This window comes from Anas platyrhynchos, chromosome 15, assembly GCF_047663525.1.
Source record: "Anas platyrhynchos isolate ZD024472 breed Pekin duck chromosome 15, IASCAAS_PekinDuck_T2T, whole genome shotgun sequence".
In the NCBI taxonomy this organism is placed as follows: domain Eukaryota; kingdom Metazoa; phylum Chordata; class Aves; order Anseriformes; family Anatidae; genus Anas; species Anas platyrhynchos.
In genome coordinates, this window is record NC_092601.1 from 18,943,300 (window position 1) to 18,963,526 (window position 20,227).

A 20,227-nucleotide genomic window follows, 5' to 3' on the forward strand; every position below is an offset into this window, starting at 1 on the left:
GCCTGCGAGGGGCTCGGGCCCTTTCCCCACGGGAGGGGAGCGCAGCCTGGCCCCGCTGCTGCCCGGTGCTCGCCTCCTCCCTGCCACGGGGCCGCAGACGCCTGCGTGCAGCTGGGGGAACGGTTCATTAGCGCGGTTTCGCTCTTTTCTAGTTGCTGCTTCATCACAAATTGACTGTGAATTGTACCAACGTGTTACTTATTTTAAATTATCACCAAATGCTTCGTGCGAGCATATGTCAGCATCGGGCCCAGCTGCAATCTGCCTGCTGTGGCTCAGCGGGAGGGCACGAGCTGCTCTGAGCTCTGCCTGTCCTCAGGAGGCAAATGGAGACCTCCTGGTCCGAGGGTTGGGCTTGGAGGTCTCCTCTCCTCCAGCTTCATCCAGGCTTTCAGGTTCCTTTGGAGGTGATGCCCAGGAGCCCCTCTGGAGCATCGGAGGGGCTACCTCCTTGTTACGTCTGGAGGTAACAAGGGGCACGAGGCGGCGTCTGGTGAGCGAGTGCAGCTGCGGCAGCCACGGCCTGGGCACAGCGCACGGAGTTGCTATAGAAACACCAGGAGATAACGATAACACCTCCTCAAAGAACCCCCAAATGTGCAAACGGAAAGGGTGGGAGGAGGTGAATGAGGTGTTGGTGTTTGGCGGCTGTGATGGCAAGAGGAAAAAAAAGAGAAAGGAAAAACAAAGCATCTCCCCCTGTTGCAACAAGCACGGGAGGAGTGCCACAGCCTGGAGCGAAAGCTGCAGGGCTTTCAGCAGAGGGCATGGGCAGGAGATGGGCAGCGGCACCGTGTGGGTCCTGGCAAAGAGGCTGGGTCTGGAGGTGTTCTGGGGGCTCTTGTGCAGGGTTTGTCCCCCTGGACAGCAGGGACAGGGAGAGGACCTAGAGGAGGGCAGAGAGTCTCATTCTGCTTTTGCTAACACCACCCATCCCATCCCCTCCAAACACTGCTCAGAGCCACCTTGGGAGCCACAGCCCTCGGCAGCAGCGAGGTTTGCAGCAGAACAGGCTCCACAGAGCAAGATTTTCCCCCATAGGGCTGGCTCCTGAGCTGCAGTTGGGGGAAAAACAGTTCATTTAAGCCTTGGTGGCATACCAGGGCCAGTGGCTGAAGAGGTCTGGGATGGGACACAAGGAGGAACGGAGCTGTTTGAGTTGGTCTCTGCAAGTGGAGGGCTCTGAATTCCTCACCCTGATGGAGCTGTGCATGGGACAGAGCAGGAGATGCAGCCAGCATCCCTGGTGTCCCCAGGGTTCCCTCTGTTCCTGACGTCCCTGGTGTCCCCAGCCCCGCGCCCTGGTGCTCACAGCTCTGGGGAGGGCTGAGGCTGACAGCACACAGGGGCCGGTGCTGCTCTGGCCTCTCCTTTCCCTGATAGAGCAGGATCCAGAGCTCTGTGCCACGGCCACCTCGACCCCAATCCTCACCCCTTCCCTTGTCCCGTCTGCCAGGATTTTCATCCCCAAGAAGCACCGGCAGCGCTTCGACGAGGTGGTGTCGCAGAGCCTGATCAGCAAGCTGTGCCGCTCCAAGAGCCAGCAGCACAGCAACCGCCTGCGGCGCAGCCGGAGCGAGGACCACCAGGAGCGGCTCCTCGTGTCCACCCGCGCCAGCTCCGTGCCCCGCAGCCACGAGGAGGCCAGCAGGAGCCTGCGGAAAAGCACCTCGCTCATCACCAGCAATGTGCCCTCGGGGGCTGCCCGCAGGTAACGCCTTCCCTGGGTGCCCTGGAGCTCACGGTGCTTGGTGGTGTGCTGGGTGGGTGCTGGGAGGGATGCAGGGCACCTGGCCGTGCTGGATGCAGGATGCTCAGCCCTGCTGATGGGCCACGATGCCCAGGCACACAGCAGGATGTCACCATGCCCTGATGGTGTCTGGGTGCCACAGCAGCAGGAGGAGGGGAGGACAGTGGTGCACAAGGGATTAACCCACTTCCCGCTGCCCATATGGCCAGAGCTCAGCAGCCCTGGAGCACCGAGCTGCCCTGGTGCTGCCCTGCTCTGCTCTGCTCCCAGCCCCAGCTCCCAGGCAGACAGAGCAGTACTGGGACTGTCAGCAGAGCTGGGGAATCCTCCCAGGGAGGGTCCAGGAAAGGGGGCTCTGGTGGGGCTGGGGAAGGGAACAACCAAACGCTTGTCAGGCTCTGATGTCTCATTTGCTTTTTCACCTGCAGAACCGTGCGGGTTTATAAAGGCAACAAAAGCTTCGGCTTCACGTTACGTGGACATGCACCAGTGTGGATCGAGTCTGTCCTGCCAGGTAAGAAAAGCTGCCGGCCTCAGGAGGCAGAGACCTAGCCCTGGGCTGAATGTGAAATTTTAAAGTGTTCGTTTGCTAGAAAATAGCAGAAGGGACTTTGACAAGGCTCAGTGGTGGAGCCTCCCAAGTTGAATAATTAATAACTTTGGTAGGATTTATCTTGGTTTTATGCACTCCCTGTTTTGAGGGGTAGAAGGCGTATTTAGTGAATAGCCTGAAACCACACCTGCTTTTGAGTGCAAGCTGGGTGCTGGCATCACTGAGCCCAGCGGGCAGGGGCCCATCAGCTGAAGCCCCTCTCCTTCCCTTGATATGCAGGGAGCCCAGCTGAGAAGGCTGCGCTCAAAGCTGGAGACCGAATCCTATTTCTCAACGGCCTGGACATGAGGTAAGAGGCTCCTTAAAGCCCCTGGGATCGGGGGGACTCTGGGCAGTGGCAGGGGGGCAGCACGGTTGTGTTCCTTGTTCACCTTTGTGTGACAGAGACCAGAGCTGGGTGGCCATGAGAGTTGGCTGCTGGGGCATGAGGGTTTTTGCCCCATAAGGACATCTCCTGTAATATTTTTTTATAAAACTGGCTCTAAGAGGAGCATTTCAGCTCCAGCCCTGCTCTTCCTTTTACCTCAGCAGTGCAGTGGCAGCAGCCCGTATTTCACCAGCTTGGACTTTCTGCACAAAAAGCAAGAGCAAAGGGTTAGAGCAGGCTACGTGATAAGAGAGAGCGATGAATATTTAAAGGTTAAACATCTGATGCTTCTGTCAGTGCTTCAGTTCTCACATTTCGGCTGATCCAGCAAACTGCTGGCTGATACAGCACTGCCAGAACACAGAGGAGACCCAGCTGCAGATTGTCCTCTGAGCCCACATTTTGGCAGGCACTGTCCTGGGTCAGCCTGTGCCCTTCACACCCAGCTCACATTTTCTCTCCACGCAGAACACAGACAAGCAGAGACCACAGCAGTACCATTTAAATGGAGAGTTATCTGCTGGGTCTGAGCATAGCTTGAAGTCACACTGGCTTCACGTAGCACAACAGCTCTGGGAGGTGCTGGCACGCGCTGACTCCTTGCTGCGGGCACACCCAGAGCATCACGGTGTGATTCACGCTGCCCCTCTGATCAGCACAGCTGGAGCCAGGCAAGGATGGAGAGCCCAGGGAGACCGCAGCCAGGGCAGCAGGGGCTGCCAGCAGCCAGCCGGGGCTGTTTGGCAGAGAAGGGCAGCTCTGACCGGCTCTCCTGTGCCCCGCAGGAACTGCTCCCACGACAAGGTGGTGTCGATGCTGCAGGGCAGCGGGGCGATGCCCACCTTGGTGGTGGAGGAGGGGATCGTCAACTTCTCCAACGGTAAGCGTGCTGGCCAGGAGGGGCCCGGAGCTAACAGGAATCCCAAATCTGAGGGCTCCCAAACTTGCCATGTCAGCAGGGAAGCACCACACACCCTCATGGGCTCAGCACGCTGCAGGCACTGCCTCCAGCCAGGGCAGGAGGCTGCCGGCTTTCTGGGGTCAGGCTTAATCCCCAGCCTGGCTGCCGTCCAGAAGGCTCAGTGTACTGTGTGATTGTCCTTGACAGCCCTGTCTCACGTCCTCCACATGCAGTCTGTGCCGTCTACTTGGCTGAAGTAACCCAACCCCGTGCATCCATGGTCGCTGTGCAAATACCGCGGTTGTGCACGGGCTGTGCTGTTCAGAACTGCTGCTGCTGTGAATAATTTAGCTCACTGCTGGTGAGCGTGTCAGCAGGAGGAAGGTGGCTGGGGGTGATGCGGGTATTTGTCAGTGATTTCAGCACCACAGCTCAGGGCGGGGCTTGCTGTGCTGGTTCCAGAGCAGGGTGAAGGCAGCAGGGTCAGTGCGTTATTGGGGTGCTGCTCTGCAGTGCAGGAGTTAGTGAGTGGCTCGTCCAGCCAGAGCAGTGACAGACTCCCCCCAGCTCCACATTGGCAGCCCTGTGCTACCAACCTGATTGCACGCGCCCTAGAAACAAAAGCAAGACCTTCGCTGCTCATCAGTAGGGCCAGCAGCACTCAGCCCCTTGAAAGAAACTGAGACAGGATGGGATTTCTGCCCCCGGAGCCCTGGCCACATTCCCACATTCAAGCACACCCCAGAGCTTGGCCAGGTCCCCCTCCCAGCTGGGGACATCACCCCGCACTGCTCCAGGCTCAGCATGTGAAATGCACACCAAAGCATGCCCTGCCTCAGCTTGCTTGCAGGTAGCACTTGACTGGTGCTGCCCCTGAAGTCAGTGATTATCGTGAAGTGCCTCAAAGTTTGAGCACAGGCTTTGGAGAGCAAGAGAGGGAATGCCACCCGTGTGTTCCCAGGCAAATGCAGAAGCAGCCTGACCAAAGAGCTCCTGGGGAGCAGCCCAGGCAGAACATCCCTGCCCATTCAGGGCAGGTTGCTGGGCCTGCTGGCACAGCCGGGAGCTCAGGAGCAGCCAGCCCAGCTCCCCATGGCTCAGGACAAAGGCAAGGGCAGCCCCTGCTCCAGGCTGGCCAGAAAGCAGCCTTTTATCAGCCATCCAGAGACCAAAACCTGTTTGATTCCCCCCGGTGCAGCAATGTGTGCATCAGGCTGTGTATTTCCACGGAGTGAGGTGCTCATGCTCTGGGAAAAGCAGGAGGTGGAGCAGGGTGTGAGTGGTCTGGGGACACAGGCATCAGCCTGAAAGACCGCAGCAAGACCAAAGGGACCCTGCGGGGCCCAGATGCTGCATTCAGGAGGGAGGCCAGAGGCCTGCAGGGCACCCAGAGGTGGGTTACAGCACTGTGGCTCCACAGCCTGTGTGGTTTTCCAGCTGGGAGGCACAGACCAGCCCCAGCTGCACCCTTCTCACCCCTGCCCAGCAGACAGGGCTGCTGCAGGGCTCATCCTGTGGCCCCACTCCAGCCCCTTGCTCTGTTGAACTCTCTTTTCTCTCTACCTGCACCTTGCAGACTCTGACTCTGCTGACTCCCCGACCGCCTCCTCCGCGCTCACCTCCCTGCAGTGGGTCGCAGAGATTCTCCCCTCTAGCATCAAGATTCAAGGGAGGACCTTCCACCAGCAGCTGGAGCACCTGCTCACCCCACCTGAGCGCTATACCATCTGCAAAGCCCTGGAAAGCTTCTTCCAACATCGGTAACTCGGCAGCAGCCCCATTCCTCTAACTCTGCCAACAGGACAGGTAGCGATGTCCACGTCAGGGTCAGACCTCAGCCTCGCAGGCTGTCAGCAGCAAGCTCTGATCCCTCTCTCCAGCTGTGCATTTCCCTCAGGGAAGGAGCTGAGGCTGAGCCCATCTCTTGCCAGGTGTCCTGGCAGTCAGATGCATTAGCTTTGGAGGTCAGTTCCATCTCCCTTTCCCCTCCCCACCATAAGGTGACCTTGTCTCCCACAGCACAGGCTCTCCTGCTGCCTCTGGCAGTAATCTCACCACGCTCCTTTCCCAGCTCCTTGCTCTTCCCAGCATTTTGGCTGCAGCAGGACAGCTGCACAGCCCTCACCCTGTAGCTGCACGCGTCCTCCTTGTCCTGCTGCGGGGCTGAAACCCATCCCTGGGCAGCATCCAGGCTTGCCGTAGTGACCTTGTTTTCTGCCCTTGGTCTTTAATCTTCCTGCACAGCGGTGCAGAAGCCACTGCTCAGGGTGCTGGGAGGTGCTCACTGCCCCAACTGAGCATTGCTTCCCCCTGGAGCCCAGCTCCTACCACAGGCTGGGGAAGCACCAGGCAGAGCCAGGCAGGCTCCTGCTGCCTTCACGCAGCATTCTGCTTCATAAAGTCAGATAAGGATCTGAATCCTCAGTTTTACAAGGAAATGCAACAAACCCCTCTGTATTTAGGTCACTGGCAGCAATAGACAAGCTCCCAACAGCATCACTAGGGCTGCACCACCACAATGCGACCAGAGCCCTGTGCTGCCCACCAGCCTGCAGGTGCTGAGGGAGGCACAGCTGCTGGAATCCCCCCCCAGCAGCTGAGCAAACCCTCCTGAGGCCCATAGTCACTACCTCCACCACAATAAAGCAGAAGTCATTGCTGTGAGCTCTTCTGAGACCGCTCTGCTTCTGCGGGATTCCCCCAGTGGGCATTTGTGTGAGAACAGCTGCAGGGCACCAGGGTCTGCAGCTGGGAAAGGCAGACCTGAGCAGGGCTCTGCAGCACCAGGGTGGGAACCTGAGTCCTGTGAACAGAGCCAGGCAGCTCCCCCTCAGCAGGGCCATCACCTTCATCTGCCCCATGGCTGCACAAGGGGCATGGGCTCCTTCTCCTGAGGAGTTTGTCTCACCTGTAGCTGCCCCATTTCTCGATAATTCATCATAAGCTAATTGTGTGTTTGCCCCAGGTGAGCTATCTGTGACCTGTAACTGCCCTGAGAAAGGCAGAAATCCCCAAGTATTAAGCTTATGTTGCCCGCAGGCTCAGCAAGCAGGCAGCAGCATTTCCCAGCTGTGAGCACAGGAGGGAGCAGGACACCCACAGCTGGGCTGGGGCCAGCTCAGCCTGCACACAAACCGGGAAAACAGCGAGCCCAGAGGGCACAGCACCTCCAAAATACCAACCTCTGAGTGGGGAACAGGCTGCGGGCAGCCAGGAGCTGAGCCCAGCTCCACAGAAAAATCAAAGCAGCACAGAGCTAGAGAGCAGCAAAATAACCCCTTTCCCCCCTCAGCTCTCCCTCACGGACCTGGTCCCTGCTCATTAGGGGACAGGGATGCTCCATGGGGTTAATATCAAGACAACAGGTCTGTTCTAAATACAGAGTCTCCTTCCAGTTCTTTATAAGAAATTCTTGCTGTTGCTTTTACAAGCAGGATGCAGCAGTTGCAGGAAGCTTTGGCCTCAGATCCCCACCTCAGCTGCTCAGCAGAGGAGCAGCCTGACCTCAGCTCTCAGGAGGCAGCTCTTCCTGAGGCATCCCTCCTTTCCCTGGGCTGCCTTATCCTTTAGGGTGCTCAGCCCTGGTGTTCTTAACAGCCCTTCCACCACCTCCACCACCACAGAGCCAACACAAAGCAGAGCCTTCAGCCCAGTCCTCCTCTCCCTCCAGCATGCTCCTACCTGAGCCTGCCTGCTGCCATCAGCACCTTGGACCTTGCCAGAGCATCTCTGCCTTCTGGGGCTCCTCCAGGCAGCTCCCCCAGAGCCCAGCCTGCCTCACAAACCAGGTTTTATAGCCCAGCTGCCAGGTGCTGCTGGGCCCGGGAGCTCTCTGTGCATTAGCACCACCTGCACAGCTCCACGTCCCTGACATCTCGCCCTGAAGGGCTCTGTCCCTCGCTGGCAGCTCTGCGTGGAGCTGACGCGGTGTGCTCACACCGAGAGGCAGGTGGGGACGCACAGAGCCGTGTGCTGGGGCTGTGCAGCTCAGGACGTGCTCACTGCCTGGCCCCTCTCTTTCCAATCTTGCAGGAATATTGACACTCTCATTGTGGATGTGTACCCGGTGCTAGACACACCAGCCAAGCAAGTCATTTGGCAGTTTATCTACCAGCTGCTGACGTACGAAGAGCAGGAGCACTGCCAGCAAAAGATTGCCAGGTTTCTTGGTTACAAGTCCTTGGCAGGTGAGAGGAGAGCCCCCGCCGTGTCCCGCAGGCCCCCAGGGAGCTTGGTGCTGCCCCTTGCTGCCCTGTGCAGTGTGGCTCCGGCTCCTGGCACCCATGAGGGTTTGATCTGTGACCGTCAGGCTGAGGTTGAGAGGAGAGGTGGTGCTGGTGCACTGGTAGAGGTTGTCTGCGGCTCAGAGGCTGCTCAGGAGGTTGGAGGTTAGGAAGGGAATGGATGGCCGAGGGGCAGCGCCTGGCTAAGAGAGGCAGGTGATGGATGGCAGCGGTGTCTGGGGAGCTCTGCAGCAGCCAGCTGTGCACGGGCACCTGCTGGTAACACTGGGCTAGGAGGGGGTATCTCGACCTGACAATGCCAGAGGGGTGGCAGGAGCACAGCTCGCCCAGAGACATCGCTTGTCCCTGTCCCCTGAGGGATGCCTGCGGTCTGCCTCTGCTGCCAGCATCGCTCGTTGCTGTGGCAACACAAAACCAGCCGTGGCTCGGTGAGGATTACGGGCTCTGCACTCAGACAGCAGAAAGTGGAGGGCAAATTGGGACTGAAATGTTTTAATCTTTGGATTTGGGCTTCTGAGTTGCTTTCAGATTCTTCTATTCTAGGCCGTTTGCATTTTGTTGTTATGTTTATTTTAGAATCAGTGTAGGTAAAACTGTGTGAAGAAGGTGTTTGAATTCAGAGAGGCTTTTGGAAGAGCACAGTTCTTTTGGCACAGCTTTTCCCCTCACAGGGAGAAACAGCTGAGCAGTCCTGGTGCAAATACCCCATGGAAAACTGAGGGGTATTTGCTCACCTAATCTGCACGATTTCCACTGCTTTCGTGTGTGCAAAATCATGGCCCAAAGTACCTAAATTGTTGGATATTCCTAGGAGCTAACACCCTAAAAATGGAGTTTATAAACTTGAGAAGATCTCGGGGGGAAGTCTGTGTGTTTGCAGTCAGCAGCCCATGCCAGGGATGCCAGGCAGGTGTCCCCAGCCATGGACAGAGGAGGATGGTGCTGAGCCTCCCAGGACCACGCTGTGCACGGGCTGCTCCCTGGCTCCTTTCGGCCTCTGAGCAGCGAGGGGCAGTCCGTGAGCACCCCAGGTTCTGGCCTTTGCATGATGTGTGTCCACGTGTGGGAGCGGGATGGCCGGAGATCCATGAATTTTGGATGGTTCTTCACCTGGGCTTCTTCCAGACCCGGTGGCTATCTCTGACCTTGGTGTGTTTCGGGCTGTGTGACTGTCAGTCTGTTGGATACCAGGGAGCCCGGGGGTGCTCCGGTATCCTCGTCCTGCTGTGTCTGAGCCTCTGAGCCACCGCACTGAGCTGCGCACAAATTAACTCATTAGCACGGCTCCTGCAGGCAGTGCTCTGGTGCTGCCCCACTCCTGGGCTGGGGGGCAGAGCGGCTGCGTGCCCCAACGGCTGGGGGGCAGCCCCATGGGGGGGTCCTACACAGCTCTCCGTGTCTCACCGGGCATCTCTCTGCCGCAGCCGAGCCGGAGGCAGAGGAGCGCTACCGCAGCTCCATGCGAGGGGCCTCCCTGTGCCGGGGCAGCCTTCGGACCCCCCGCCCCGAGGAAGGGGGGGCTGCAGGTGGGTGGCATGGGGCCGCGCGGGGCTCCCGGTGTGGGGAGGAGGGTGCTGGGGTCCCAAGGGCTGCGCCCGAGTGCTCTGCCCCAGGTTGATGTCCTGGCCTGTCCCTGAGCACCAACGGTGGGAAATGGTGGAGGTTGGGATGGGGTGAGCCCAAAGTCTTTGTCTGGAAATCCCTGCTTTTGGAACAGCTGAAACAAGCAGTTCCAATATGAAGCCACTTGGGCTGAGCCTGAACGTTGTTTCCAGCCCATTCCATTGCTCAGAAGTGAATTGCGAGGGTCAGCAGCCCACGGGGTTTTCAGTAACCAAAAAAAAATATTTTATTTATTCCCATTTAGACAAGCTGAGTACAGAGAGGTAAGGGGCAAGCACAGGAGGATTGTCTCTCAGCTGTGCTTGTTTTCTGGTACACGCCACGTTTCACTGCTGGGTGGCTGCTGCCACGTTAAACCACCCCCTGCCCCTTACACTTGCACCCCTGGCACTGGCACCGGGGGCTGCCTGCACCCATCCCTGGGGGCCTCGGCCCCGGGAGCTCGTGGGGCTTTGCTGCATGCCTGGTCAGGGTGAGGGGTGGGCAGAGGATGGGAGGGACCTTCATGGGTCAGGACTGTTGGGGGCTGCTGGGGGCATGCACAACATGGGGCACTCCTGACGGGTTTGTGTCTTCCTTCGGCAGGTCAGAGTGACACCGTGGAGGTCCCGGTTCGCCTGATCCCTGGAGAGAGGCAGGCTGGGGATGGCACATCCCTGCCAGAGACCCCCAACCCCAAAATGGTGCGGCTGTCACCCGTGGGTGGGAGGCGGGGAGGGCTCCTGGCAGCGCTTTGCCCCAGGAACGTGGGACCTTTGCCTTCATGGTGTTAGTACCAGTACAGCGTTAGTACCGGTGGGGTCTGTCCTTGTCTTGCAGCCTTGTGGGAGGCTCCTGGGGAGCTTCAGAAAGTCAGGGTAGCCTAGGTTTGGGGTGCAGCAGTCCTTTAAAGAATAAAGGACATCTGTGCTGGGCGTCGTGCCCCGGGACATCGCAGGTCCCTGGGGAGGGGTCACAAGCCAGGTCTCAGTTCGGGCACTGCCAGCAGCTCCTTGCCCTTTTCCCCAGATGTCGGCTGTGTACGCAGAGCTGGAAAACCGCCTGCTGGGCAGCTTCGCCAGCAAGATGGGCACTGCTGCCCTGCACAGGGCATCGCCTCCGGCCCCGGAGCCAGCGCGCACTGCAGGTACCATCTGCCTTCCTACGGCTCCTGAGAGAGGCAGAGCTGGGGGGGCTCGGGGGGGCTCACCCGGTGATCGTAGTGGTGCAGGACCCCCAGCAGTGCCCCGTCCCGCAGGTTCCCGCAAGTCGGGGGTGCCACTGTCGTGGCCGAGCGACCCGCTGGCCTCCCAGCAGTGCTACTACCGCCTGCACAGCAGCATGCCCTCCCCGAGCAGCACCGAGTCCAACCCCTACGTCAGCCTGGACAGCAGCCCGGCCCCGTCCCCCCGGCACCGCCAGTACCCGCTCAGCCCGCTGTCACGGCGGAAGAAGCTCTTCACCTTCTCCAGGCCCCCGCGCAGCCGCGACACCGACCGGTTCCTGGATGCCCTCAGCGAGCAGCTGGGACACCGGGTCACCATCGTGGATGATTTCCTCACCCCTGAGAATGACTACGAGGAGGTGAGCGTGGCGCTGGGCTTGGCGCATGGTCTCTCCTGCACGTGGCAGCCTGGAGCATCTCGTGCCAGGCTGGGGACACGTCCCAGGGCTGGGAGGGGGGCAGAAGGGGACAGGACCCCGCTGAGGCTGGTGGCCGGGGATGGAGGATGAGGAGCCTCCTTCAGCCTCTCCCTCTTCCCCCCCAGATGAGCTTCCACGATGACCAGGGCAGCTACGTCACCAACGACGTCAGCAGCAGCGAGTACATCAGCAGCAGTGACGAGGGCAGCTCCCTGACCTACTCCACGCTCTCGGACCACATCCCCCCCCCTCCGCTCAGCCCCCCTCCGCCACCGCCCCCCCTGCAGTTCCACGACCCCCAGGCCGTCCCCACAAAGGCGGAGGCCACCAAGGCGAGCGTGTCGCCCGCCCCCAAATCCCTCATCAGCCACCTGCACCCCATCCCGCCCCCACCGCCCCCCCCACCGCCCCCCCCGGTGCCCTGCGCGCCCCCCCTGCACCGGGGGCTGCTGCACCGCAGGAGTGAGACCAACCACATGAGCGTCAAGAGGCTGCGCTGGGAGCAGGTGGAGAACTCGGAAGGGACCATCTGGGGGCAGGTACGGCACGGGTGGGGGCACGGGGGCTGCAGGAGGTTTTATCAATGGGAAACCATGAGCACGGGTGGCAGCACGGCTGGGGAGAGCACCAAGAGCACCGTGGGGCAAAGCAGAGGCAAGGAGTGAGGTGTGATGAGCCTTTGGCCTCATGGACTTGAGGTGATGGAGGGGATTCAGGTCCCTGTAGGGAGGAACCGGCCTTGGTGGAGTTCAGCTTCCAGCCCCTGTGTTTCTCCTCCTGCCCTGAGCAGCTGGCTGGAGCTGTGGGATCACCGTCCAGCCCCACAGGCACTGCCCTGCAGCAGGCACCTGCAGCCCCGCATCCCTGTGGGCAGCTCCCTCTGCTCAGGCACTCTGGGGAACGAGATGTTTTTTCCTGGTGATTTTTTTGGCTGCAAAGAATTCCGGAAACCTCTGGATTTCTTACTTGATTTCATCCTTTAGTAGAGCAAGCGTGCCCCAGCAGCAGGTGAGCAGCAGTATTGCTCTGTAGGATTTCCTCTTATAAGGACGGTGCCATCAACGTGTCCTGGGCTTGTCAGAGCCCTGGGTTGGAGGGAAGGGGCACGGTGCAGGTGGCAGCGCCCGCCGGTCCCGGGGGCAGCGCAGCCACCCACCTGCTCTTTCTCCTCCTGCAGCTCGGGGAAGACTCGGACTACGACAAGCTGAGTGACATGGTCAAATACCTGGACCTGGAGCTGCACTTCGGGACGCAGAAACCAACCAGTAAGTACCGGAGCTCTGGGGCGGGTGCCGGTGGCAGCTGGGGGGCCGGGGGTGTGCGGCTGTGGGTTTGGGGCTAAGCAGCCCCCAGGCAGTGGGGTGCTGGCTCGGGGCAGTGCAGCAGCGTTCACATGTGGGGTGCTGCGACCAGCAGTTAAGGTGGAGGTGGTGGAACTCTCCCTGAGTCCTCCTCGCTGCCGCTGTCCGTGCTCGCTGTCTGTTGTCGCTCCGCGTTTCAGTCGGGCTGGGCAGTGGGACTCAGCCGGACGGTTTTGCTCCCGTTCCGCTTCCCGCTCTCATGCTCAGTCGGCTCTGCCCGGCCGCCCTCAGGCTGTCGTGTCCCAAAATGCTCCTCATTGCCATGACAGGCTTGGCTTCTGGCAGAGCAGAGCCCTAAAGCTGCAGCACCTTTGCGCACAGGCTGTGCTCCCCGTGCGCCGGGCACCAGCCGGCGGTGCTGTGCTGCGGGCTGGGAGCAAACTGCAGCTCTGCTGCATGGGAACTCAGCCCTGAAAAAGCTGTGAAAACATTTCTCTGCCCGTAGAGGGCATTCCGAGTAATGTTTTTTTTGTTCTATCTCTGTAAGGTGTAGCAGTGACAGCAGATGTGGGCTGGGTCCAGCTGGGAGAGGGCAAATTCAGAGGGGTTGGGTGGTGGATGTGGGATGAAACAGGACCCTTCTCAGGGGCTGTTGTTTCGGGGATGTTTCTGGGCAGTCTGGGATTTTCTGTGTATTTCACCTCTTGTTTTACCTTTTTCAGCTCCTACTGAGTCCTCCATTCAGGAGATCTTTGAATCGCAGAATTCAAGGATTCCCGGAGCCATTGCTGTGTGCAAAGCATCAGCTCTCCTCCCTTTCATTCATGGTTTCACTGTTTTCAGCAGTTTTCTTCCCACTGGAGCCGGCAGAGCCTGTCCTTACCCATGATTAAATCTCTCAGTTTCTCTTCCAGAGCCAACTCTCTTGCCTGAAACCTTTAAAAAGAAAGACGTGGTTGAAATTTTGTCCCACAAAAAGGCTTACAACACATGTAAGTAAACATCGTGGTGATGTACCCCCAAAACGGGCCCCGAGATGGGACCAGGGATGTAGAGAACTGGCAAGGTAACAGGAAGGAGGCTACATGAGCACAGTCCCAGGAGCACAGTCCCAGCACGGCTCCTCTGGCCGGGGCTGCTCTTACAGCCCAGCAGAAGCCGCTGCGAGTGCCCCCAGGCTGGGCTCAGCCCGGGCATTGGGACGAGGGAGCGGGATGGGATGTGGCTCATTGGCCTCCAAGGGACAGGGGAAGAGCAGTGTGTGGGGCTGCCCCGTGCACCAAGGGGGGGCAGTGCCACATCTCCAGTGCTCGTGGTGGGCAGGAGCACTGGGAGGGCTGGGTGGGACCTGTGAGCTCCTGGCTCCCCGGGCTGCAGCGATGTGGCAGTGGGGGAGGCTCTGGGCACGGTTTCCAGTTCCCACAGTTTTCCAGATGGACACGCTGGGGATGTGCTTGAAATGTTTTGCAATAGCCTGGCTGGGGTCAGTGCAGGGAAAAGTGACTCCTGAGCCACCCCTGCAGCCTCTGCAGGGCCTCGGGGGGCAGAAACCCTTCCTCCTCCCACAGCTGCCCTTGGCAGTGTGGGCGCACGAAGCCCAGGCTGCTCTTGCACCACAGAGAGGTTTTGCTTCCCCTCCTGGCCCCGTCCTGCCAGGCAGCCCAGCCCCTGGCCCCCTGCTGATGCCCATCCCTCCCCGCAGCCATCCTGATCGCCCACCTCAAGCTCTCGCACATGGAGCTGCGCCAGATCCTGATGACGATGGAGACGGACCGCCTGGAGCCCTCTCACATCAAGCAGCTCCTGCTCTACGCCCCGGATGGGGAGGAGGTGCAGCGCTTCCAGAGCTACAAGGAGAACCCCGGCAAGCTGAGTGAGCCCGACCAGTTTGTGCTGCAGGTACCTGCTGGATGCAGGTGCCCTGTGCGGGGCCCTGCCCGAGGGATGTGCTGCAGAGGGACAGGGGAGGAGGGCACAGCAGGCAGCACGCAGCCAGCAGGGCTCTGATGTGCTCCGAGTGCTGCTGTGGGTGGGAAGAGCTGGGGGCACCCATCACTGGGACCTCCTGTGCCGATGCCTGAGGTGTCCAGGAGCTCCCAGCAGTGGCAGTTTCACAGCTGAAGCATAGCACAAAATTTACTGCATGCTAAGAGTGACGTTGCCTGCCTCTGACTTATTTCTGTTGACACTTGTGGGTATGGGCACCAAGCCTCCTGCAGCACCATCCCATTTTCAAGCACAGGGAGCTGTATTTTCAATACGCCAGGGAGCGTCATCTAGGAAGGATTTGGTTACAGGTGACAGCAGTAATTCCCCTCCTTTTGCTCTCAGATGTTGTCAGTACCAGAGTACAAGATCCGTCTGCGCAGCCTACATTTTAAGACCACCCTGCAGGAGAAGACAGAGGAGATCAAAGCGAGCTACGAGTGTATCTGCAAGGCCTCTCTGGAGCTGAAAAGCAGCAAGAAGCTGGCTAAAATTCTGGAGGTCAGAACTGTCCCTGTGGGCAGCAGCTGCTGGGGTCCCCAGCATACCTCCGGGGCCCTCAGAGCTGGGGTGGGTGGCACAGCCCCGTGTGGCCCCAGCCCCTGGCCCGCAGGGTCCCACCACTGGGTGCTGGCCTGACTCAGATGAGCTGCCCCAAATTAATGCTAATTCATCCAGCTTTGGCTTTAAAAAAAAAAGCAGGTGGGATGAATGGGAACACAGTGTGACTGAAGGCGTTTCCAGATGAGAGATGAACCGCGTTGGTGGCTCCTGGCCAGTGACCCCAACACCTCGTTAAGTGCTGGGGAGGCAGTGGCTGGCTGCACATTAACGAGCAGAGAGCAGGGATCCCGAGAGCCCCCGGCTGACTTCCAGGTGGTCCCGAGGGCCCTGCTGTGCCCCTGGTGCTGCAACGCCACAGCATAAGGAGTCAGCCTTCTGGAGGGGAAACAGCCCTGCTGGAACGCTGCTTTTTCTTTAAAAGATCCCCTTAAAGATCTGTAAAATCACAGTGTGCTGAAAGTGGCAAGGGAGCTGATCCACAGGAGAGTCCTGCCTGACTGCTGCAGGGCAGGGAAGGGACTTGTGGGCAGCACTAACGTAAGCTGCACTCGTGGTGCGGCTCTGACCCTACAGCAGGTCCCAAAGGTACCGAAGGAGATGGGGATGGGGCAGTGCAAGTGCTGGAGGAGGCTGGCTGGTCATTCACCACCGTTTGTGTTTGCAGTTTGTGCTGGCAATGGGAAACTACCTGAACAACGGGCAGCCCAAGACCGGCAAAACAACAGGCTTTAAAATCAACTTCCTCACCGAGGTAAGGAGAGGAGGGAGTGCGCTCCTCCTCGTGCCGGAGGCAGCAGTGCCGGGAGCTGCAGTGACCTGTGATCATGTCTGTGCTCCTACAGCACCCCTGGGTGCTGCAGCTCCCAGCGAGGGCCCAGTGGCAGGGCAGGGGCCTCTCACAGCACCGGACCTGGAGGTCTTGGCCCCAAGTGCCCTGTGTGGGCTCCATCCTAGCAGGGGCACTGCAGTGTGTGTGGGGCAGGGATACAGCCCACCGCAGGGTGGGGGCACTGCTTAGCATCCCAGTGCCTCCTGTCTGGGTGTAATGTGCTGCGTAAACACTGAATGTTGGAACAGGAATGGACGCAGGCTGAGTCCCCATGCAACCAGCCCCACCGGGTGCTTCCCAGCCCCGCTCTGCACAGGGTCTGCTAACTTGTTTTGCTTTGCTGTAGCTGAACACAACCAAGACTGTTGATGGGAAATCCACCTTCCTGCACATCCTCGCCAAATCACTTAGCCAACACTTCCCAGAGCTCCTGGGCTTTGCCAAGGATCTTCCTACAGTGCCGCTCGCTGCCAAAGGTAATCGAACGAGTGCATCTGCAAGAGCATCCGCACTGCCTCCTGGTTTGGTACGGGTACAGGACTGGCCGTGAGCATTGGTACAAGCAGGACGGTGACCTGAGCCAGGGGGAATGGTCCTGAGTGACAGGAGGGGGCAGGAAAGGCACGAGCTTAGTGGCAGGGGTGCTCCTGGCTGTGACATGCTGCTGCACCCAGCAGTGCCCAGACACGGCTGTCTCTGTGCTGAGCCTCCCTTCTGACACGAGAAGGTTTGGTGGCGAGTTCAGGTGTACCCTGTAAGTGCCGATGAGCAGCAGAAGCAGGAAGTGCCAGAAGCCATCCTGCTCCACGCAGCCCCTGTCTCTGTCCATCCCCGCTGCACAGCACCCCGGGGTTGGTGCCAGCGTTGTTCCTGCCTGCAGCGTGCACCACCTCGCAGTTAGGGGGTCACAGTCCAGTCGCAGGTTTTGCACGGACTGAGGATCACACAGCTTGGCTAGCTGCCTTTAAAATAGTCACCGAGATCTCAGGGTTACCATCTGTGTGCGGTGGTGGGGTCCCAGCAGGCTGGCTGCAGGCAAGCCGTGGGGCTGCCTTCCCCTTGCACGCCATCGCCTCCTGGTTGCGAGCAATTCCCCTGGGAATTGGTGCTACAGGGGGTAAAGAAAGAAGAAAACTCAGGCCCAGAGATGTAAATCTTCCCCTGATGAAGGTCACTTTCCCAGCTGGATTTTACACTTGGCCCGGCTGCTCTTTGCACCCCATGGGCAGGCAGCACACAGAGCAGGGTGCATGGAGCTGCATGTCCCCGGGCAGCCCCGACCCCTGCCACAGCCCCCGCTTGCTGCCCGCATTAGGGGCAGGAGGGCAGCCAGCCCCAGGTAACGCTGCTGGCTCCTCTCTGCTCTGCAGTGAACCAGAGAACTCTGACGGCCGACCTCAAGGACCTCCACACCACCGTCAGTGACATACAGGTGGCCTGCCACAACATGCCCGCTACCGCAGAGGACAGATTTGCAATCGTGATGACTGTATCCTTCGGGAAAAGGGCCAAATCCCCAACACAACTTAAAAAAAAAACAACATTTAGTTGTCATCGTCCCTGCTTGGTAAGCAGCAGCGCTATGCCCACATCTCAGCACTTGGTGAAGTTTGGGGACCTCCACACTCTACTCTCTCCTAGCCAGGGTGGGAAACGGCTTTGTAGTGGCCACCAGCCCCCAGGCCTCTGCATGACAGAAACCCTTGCCATGGGGCCAGAAAGCTTTCTGGGCCATCTCCCCCTTCTGGGATGTGCTGCTGTGCATGGCCGCAGGCTGCCCTCACGTGTGGCCCTTGGCAGCAGGTCCTTTCCTGCAGGAAACCTGGCCACTCTCACAAGCAGAAGCGATTATTATCCATACTAACCCCACAGTCCGGCTGTTTTCCCTTAAGCCATCTCTCCCAGTCCTTTCTGGAGAGTGCCCAGCCCGCCATGCGCTCGCTGGATGACCTGCAGCACAAGGCCATGGAAGAATTCGGCAAGGTGCTGTCCTTCTTCGGGGAAGACTCTAAAATGACAACTTCGGAATCTTTCTTCGGCATTTTTGCAGAATTCATGAGCAAGTTTGAGGTGAGTTGCATTTCTCAAAGCCAGCCAGAGGGAGGTTTCCTGCTAAATGGGGACAAAACACCGGCAGTGGGGAGGGTGAAGCAGGAGCTGTGGCCCCCAGTTAACAAAGGCTGGCTGGCAGCACCCCAGGGCGGGTGGCACCAACTGGGTAACACTCCCTGGGTAGGTGGTGCCATGGGGCAGTTTGGGGGGCAGTGAAGGGCGCAGAGGCCGGTGCTGGTGCCGTGTTCTCGCTGACCACAGCAGCTGCCTTTGCCTGATGCTCATCTCCTGCTCTTTGCTTTCTCTCCCCGCAGCGGGCACTCACTGACGTGCAGGTTGGTGAGAGCCAGCGCAGCCCCAGGATGACGTCCCCCCTTGCCTGGTGACAGGCCGTGGCAACGCGAGGTGCAACCATTTATTGCCAACAAAGTGCAATTTGCTCCCGTTGAGTTTGGTTGTAAATACACTGCTGCTGCCTGCTACCACCGAGCAGAGCCGCGGGCCGAGGGGCCGGGGCAGCTCGGACACTGAACGGGCACCACAGATGGAAGCGAGGGTGAGGCACGGGCACAGGAAGGCAAACACCGCCTTGGTTTGACAGCGTCCTTCTTAGCATCCTCCATTTCAAGTGTATTGCAGAATCAAGGGCTTCAGACACAGCCGGGTAGAACCCTGCTGCCCTGCGTCCTGGCACCAGCAGCTGTGGGATCCCTGCCCCTGTCCCCTGTCCCCTGTCCCCATGGCCAGTGGTGCATGCGCAGGGTCCCTGCCCCTCGTGCAGGATGTCCCCTCGTGCCCAAGCAGTCCCCTCACATCTGCAGAGCTGATCAGGCTGGGATGGGAGCACTGGGGATGAGTGTGACCCTCTTGAGCCCCTGTGCACTGGATGTGCACGGCGTGGGGCTGCCTGCGCAGGCGGCAGAGGTCGGGTGCAGACCACTGGTGGTGGCCCGGAGGCTCTGATGCCTGCCACTGCCGGCCAGTGGCAGTGAGAAAAGACAGCACCTTGCATGGCACACCCATGTGGTGCCAACCTCGGGTCCAGGCTGGTTGTACCCAGCTGCTCAGGAGAGCAAGGAAAGCCCCAGAGCCCTTCTGGCCATCAGCTTTGCTTAAAGGTGTGGCAATGGCTGATAAAAAATCTTGTTGGTAATTTGATGTCATCAGCCCCAGACTTACCTGAGCTCGCCAGGAGACACAAACCCCTGAGCATTTTGGTGCCTCCTTGAAAAGCACAAAATCCTTAGTAGCTTCAGAATGAGAGGGAGCCCTCTGAAGCCTCGGGTACTGCCCCAAGGGACAGCAGAGCACAGCCAGAAACATCTCCTGTGCCCTCTGGTATCCGCTGCCAGGGGCTGGGGTCCTTGCAGTCCCTTTGGCGCACCGCATGATGTGACCAGTTTGTGCTGGATATACCCAGGGAACTCTAGGAGCATTCATGCCCATCTCCCAACAACAGCTGATTGTTCTATACATTAATTAAATTCCCTGCGAGCTGTCGCCAGGACAAAAGGGCTAAGAGCACCCTGCGGGCAGTGCATGCGCCTCCAGGCAACGCAGCACCCCAAGAGCTTTGCGGCAGCAGAACTACCGTGCGTTAATATTGTGAGGCATTGCTCCGTGCAAAATGCATCCATTGCCTTTCCAACCCGACACGCTCCAACCTCCCGGCCCGCCGCAGCCTCGGTGAGCCTCTGCACGTCGATGCCAGAGCAAGAGCTCTTCCTGCAGCCTGTGCTGAAGCGCAGAATCACCAACCGGTGCATTATTTATGGGAGACCTTACGACCATCACACCTTCGGTTTTCATTATTTTTTAAACCCTGCCGTAGAAAGTGAAGTGTTTTCACAGCGTTTTCAGCCCATACAGTTGCAAGTGCCAGGTAGTTTCCAGCCTTGTGCCGGCGGAGCCCAGCCCTGCCCGTCTCGGTCTCTCCTCTCCACTGACGGTGGCGACAGGGCAACGCGCACTCAGCTCCACTCCCCAGTTTGGGTGTTGCACACTGCTTTCAGTTGATTTTTTTTTTTTGTTTTTAATAATTATGTTAAACATTTAAACTGCTGGAGTTTATTTTGAAACTGTCATTAAAAATATGAAAGTGCTGTACATAGATTTTGCTACATGTTGTAACTTTCCAGAATAGTTAGAACTCCGATCCCTTTGGTATTTTTATGTGAATATTTTCAAAGAACCAGAACTTCTGAGATACAACTATATTATTTGATAACGGGACTCTGTATATTCACAATTCAGTCTCTACCCAATGCCTATGTGCTATTCCCAAAATAAAGCTACTGCCTTCTGCCTCCTGACTGCACGTGCATCTACAGTCTGTTAAAAATCGCTTGGTCCCACAGGTGCAGATGGAGGTGTG

At 58.8% G+C, this 20,227-nt stretch overlaps 1 protein-coding gene and 1 long non-coding RNA gene across 6 annotated transcripts in view; one reads left to right on the plus strand and one right to left on the minus strand.

Annotated features, from left to right (window-relative positions):
* GRID2IP (Grid2 interacting protein) overlaps positions 1–20,165 on the plus strand; it is a 30,461-nt gene extending 10,296 nt beyond the window's left edge. For 3 of the 5 annotated variants that reach the window (XM_038187076.2, XM_072023870.1, XM_072023869.1), the window contains 20 exons: positions 1,457–1,711; positions 2,179–2,264; positions 2,583–2,652; positions 3,516–3,610; positions 5,208–5,391; positions 7,664–7,818; positions 9,300–9,401; positions 10,084–10,181; positions 10,507–10,624; positions 10,736–11,061; positions 11,247–11,660; positions 12,299–12,386; positions 13,337–13,414; positions 14,125–14,321; positions 14,754–14,909; positions 15,637–15,723; positions 16,148–16,277; positions 17,172–17,290; positions 17,707–17,871; positions 18,168–20,165. In XM_038187076.2, the coding sequence (XP_038043004.2) occupies positions 1,457–1,711; positions 2,179–2,264; positions 2,583–2,652; positions 3,516–3,610; positions 5,208–5,391; positions 7,664–7,818; positions 9,300–9,401; positions 10,084–10,181; positions 10,507–10,624; positions 10,736–11,061; positions 11,247–11,660; positions 12,299–12,386; positions 13,337–13,414; positions 14,125–14,321; positions 14,754–14,909; positions 15,637–15,723; positions 16,148–16,277; positions 17,172–17,290; positions 17,707–17,871; positions 18,168–18,239 (2,995 nt within the window). In that variant the 3' untranslated portion in view covers positions 18,240–20,165. Of the gene's footprint in view, positions 1–1,456; positions 1,712–2,178; positions 2,265–2,582; positions 2,653–3,515; positions 3,611–5,207; positions 5,392–7,663; positions 7,841–8,205; positions 8,217–9,299; positions 9,402–10,083; positions 10,182–10,506; positions 11,062–11,246; positions 11,661–12,298; positions 12,387–13,336; positions 13,415–14,124; positions 14,322–14,753; positions 14,910–15,636; positions 15,724–16,147; positions 16,278–17,171; positions 17,291–17,706; positions 17,872–18,167 lie in introns of all 5 variants that reach the window. The other 2 variants (XM_072023871.1, XM_072023868.1) reach the window with 2 other exon arrangements.
* LOC139998740 (uncharacterized) lies at positions 2,788–7,657 on the minus strand. Its single transcript, XR_011803588.1, has 2 exons — positions 7,313–7,657; positions 2,788–4,242 (listed from the first exon to the last, which is right to left on the minus strand). It is a non-coding gene; the product is annotated as an uncharacterized lncRNA (long non-coding RNA).
* Positions 20,166–20,227: the final 62 nt, after the last annotated feature.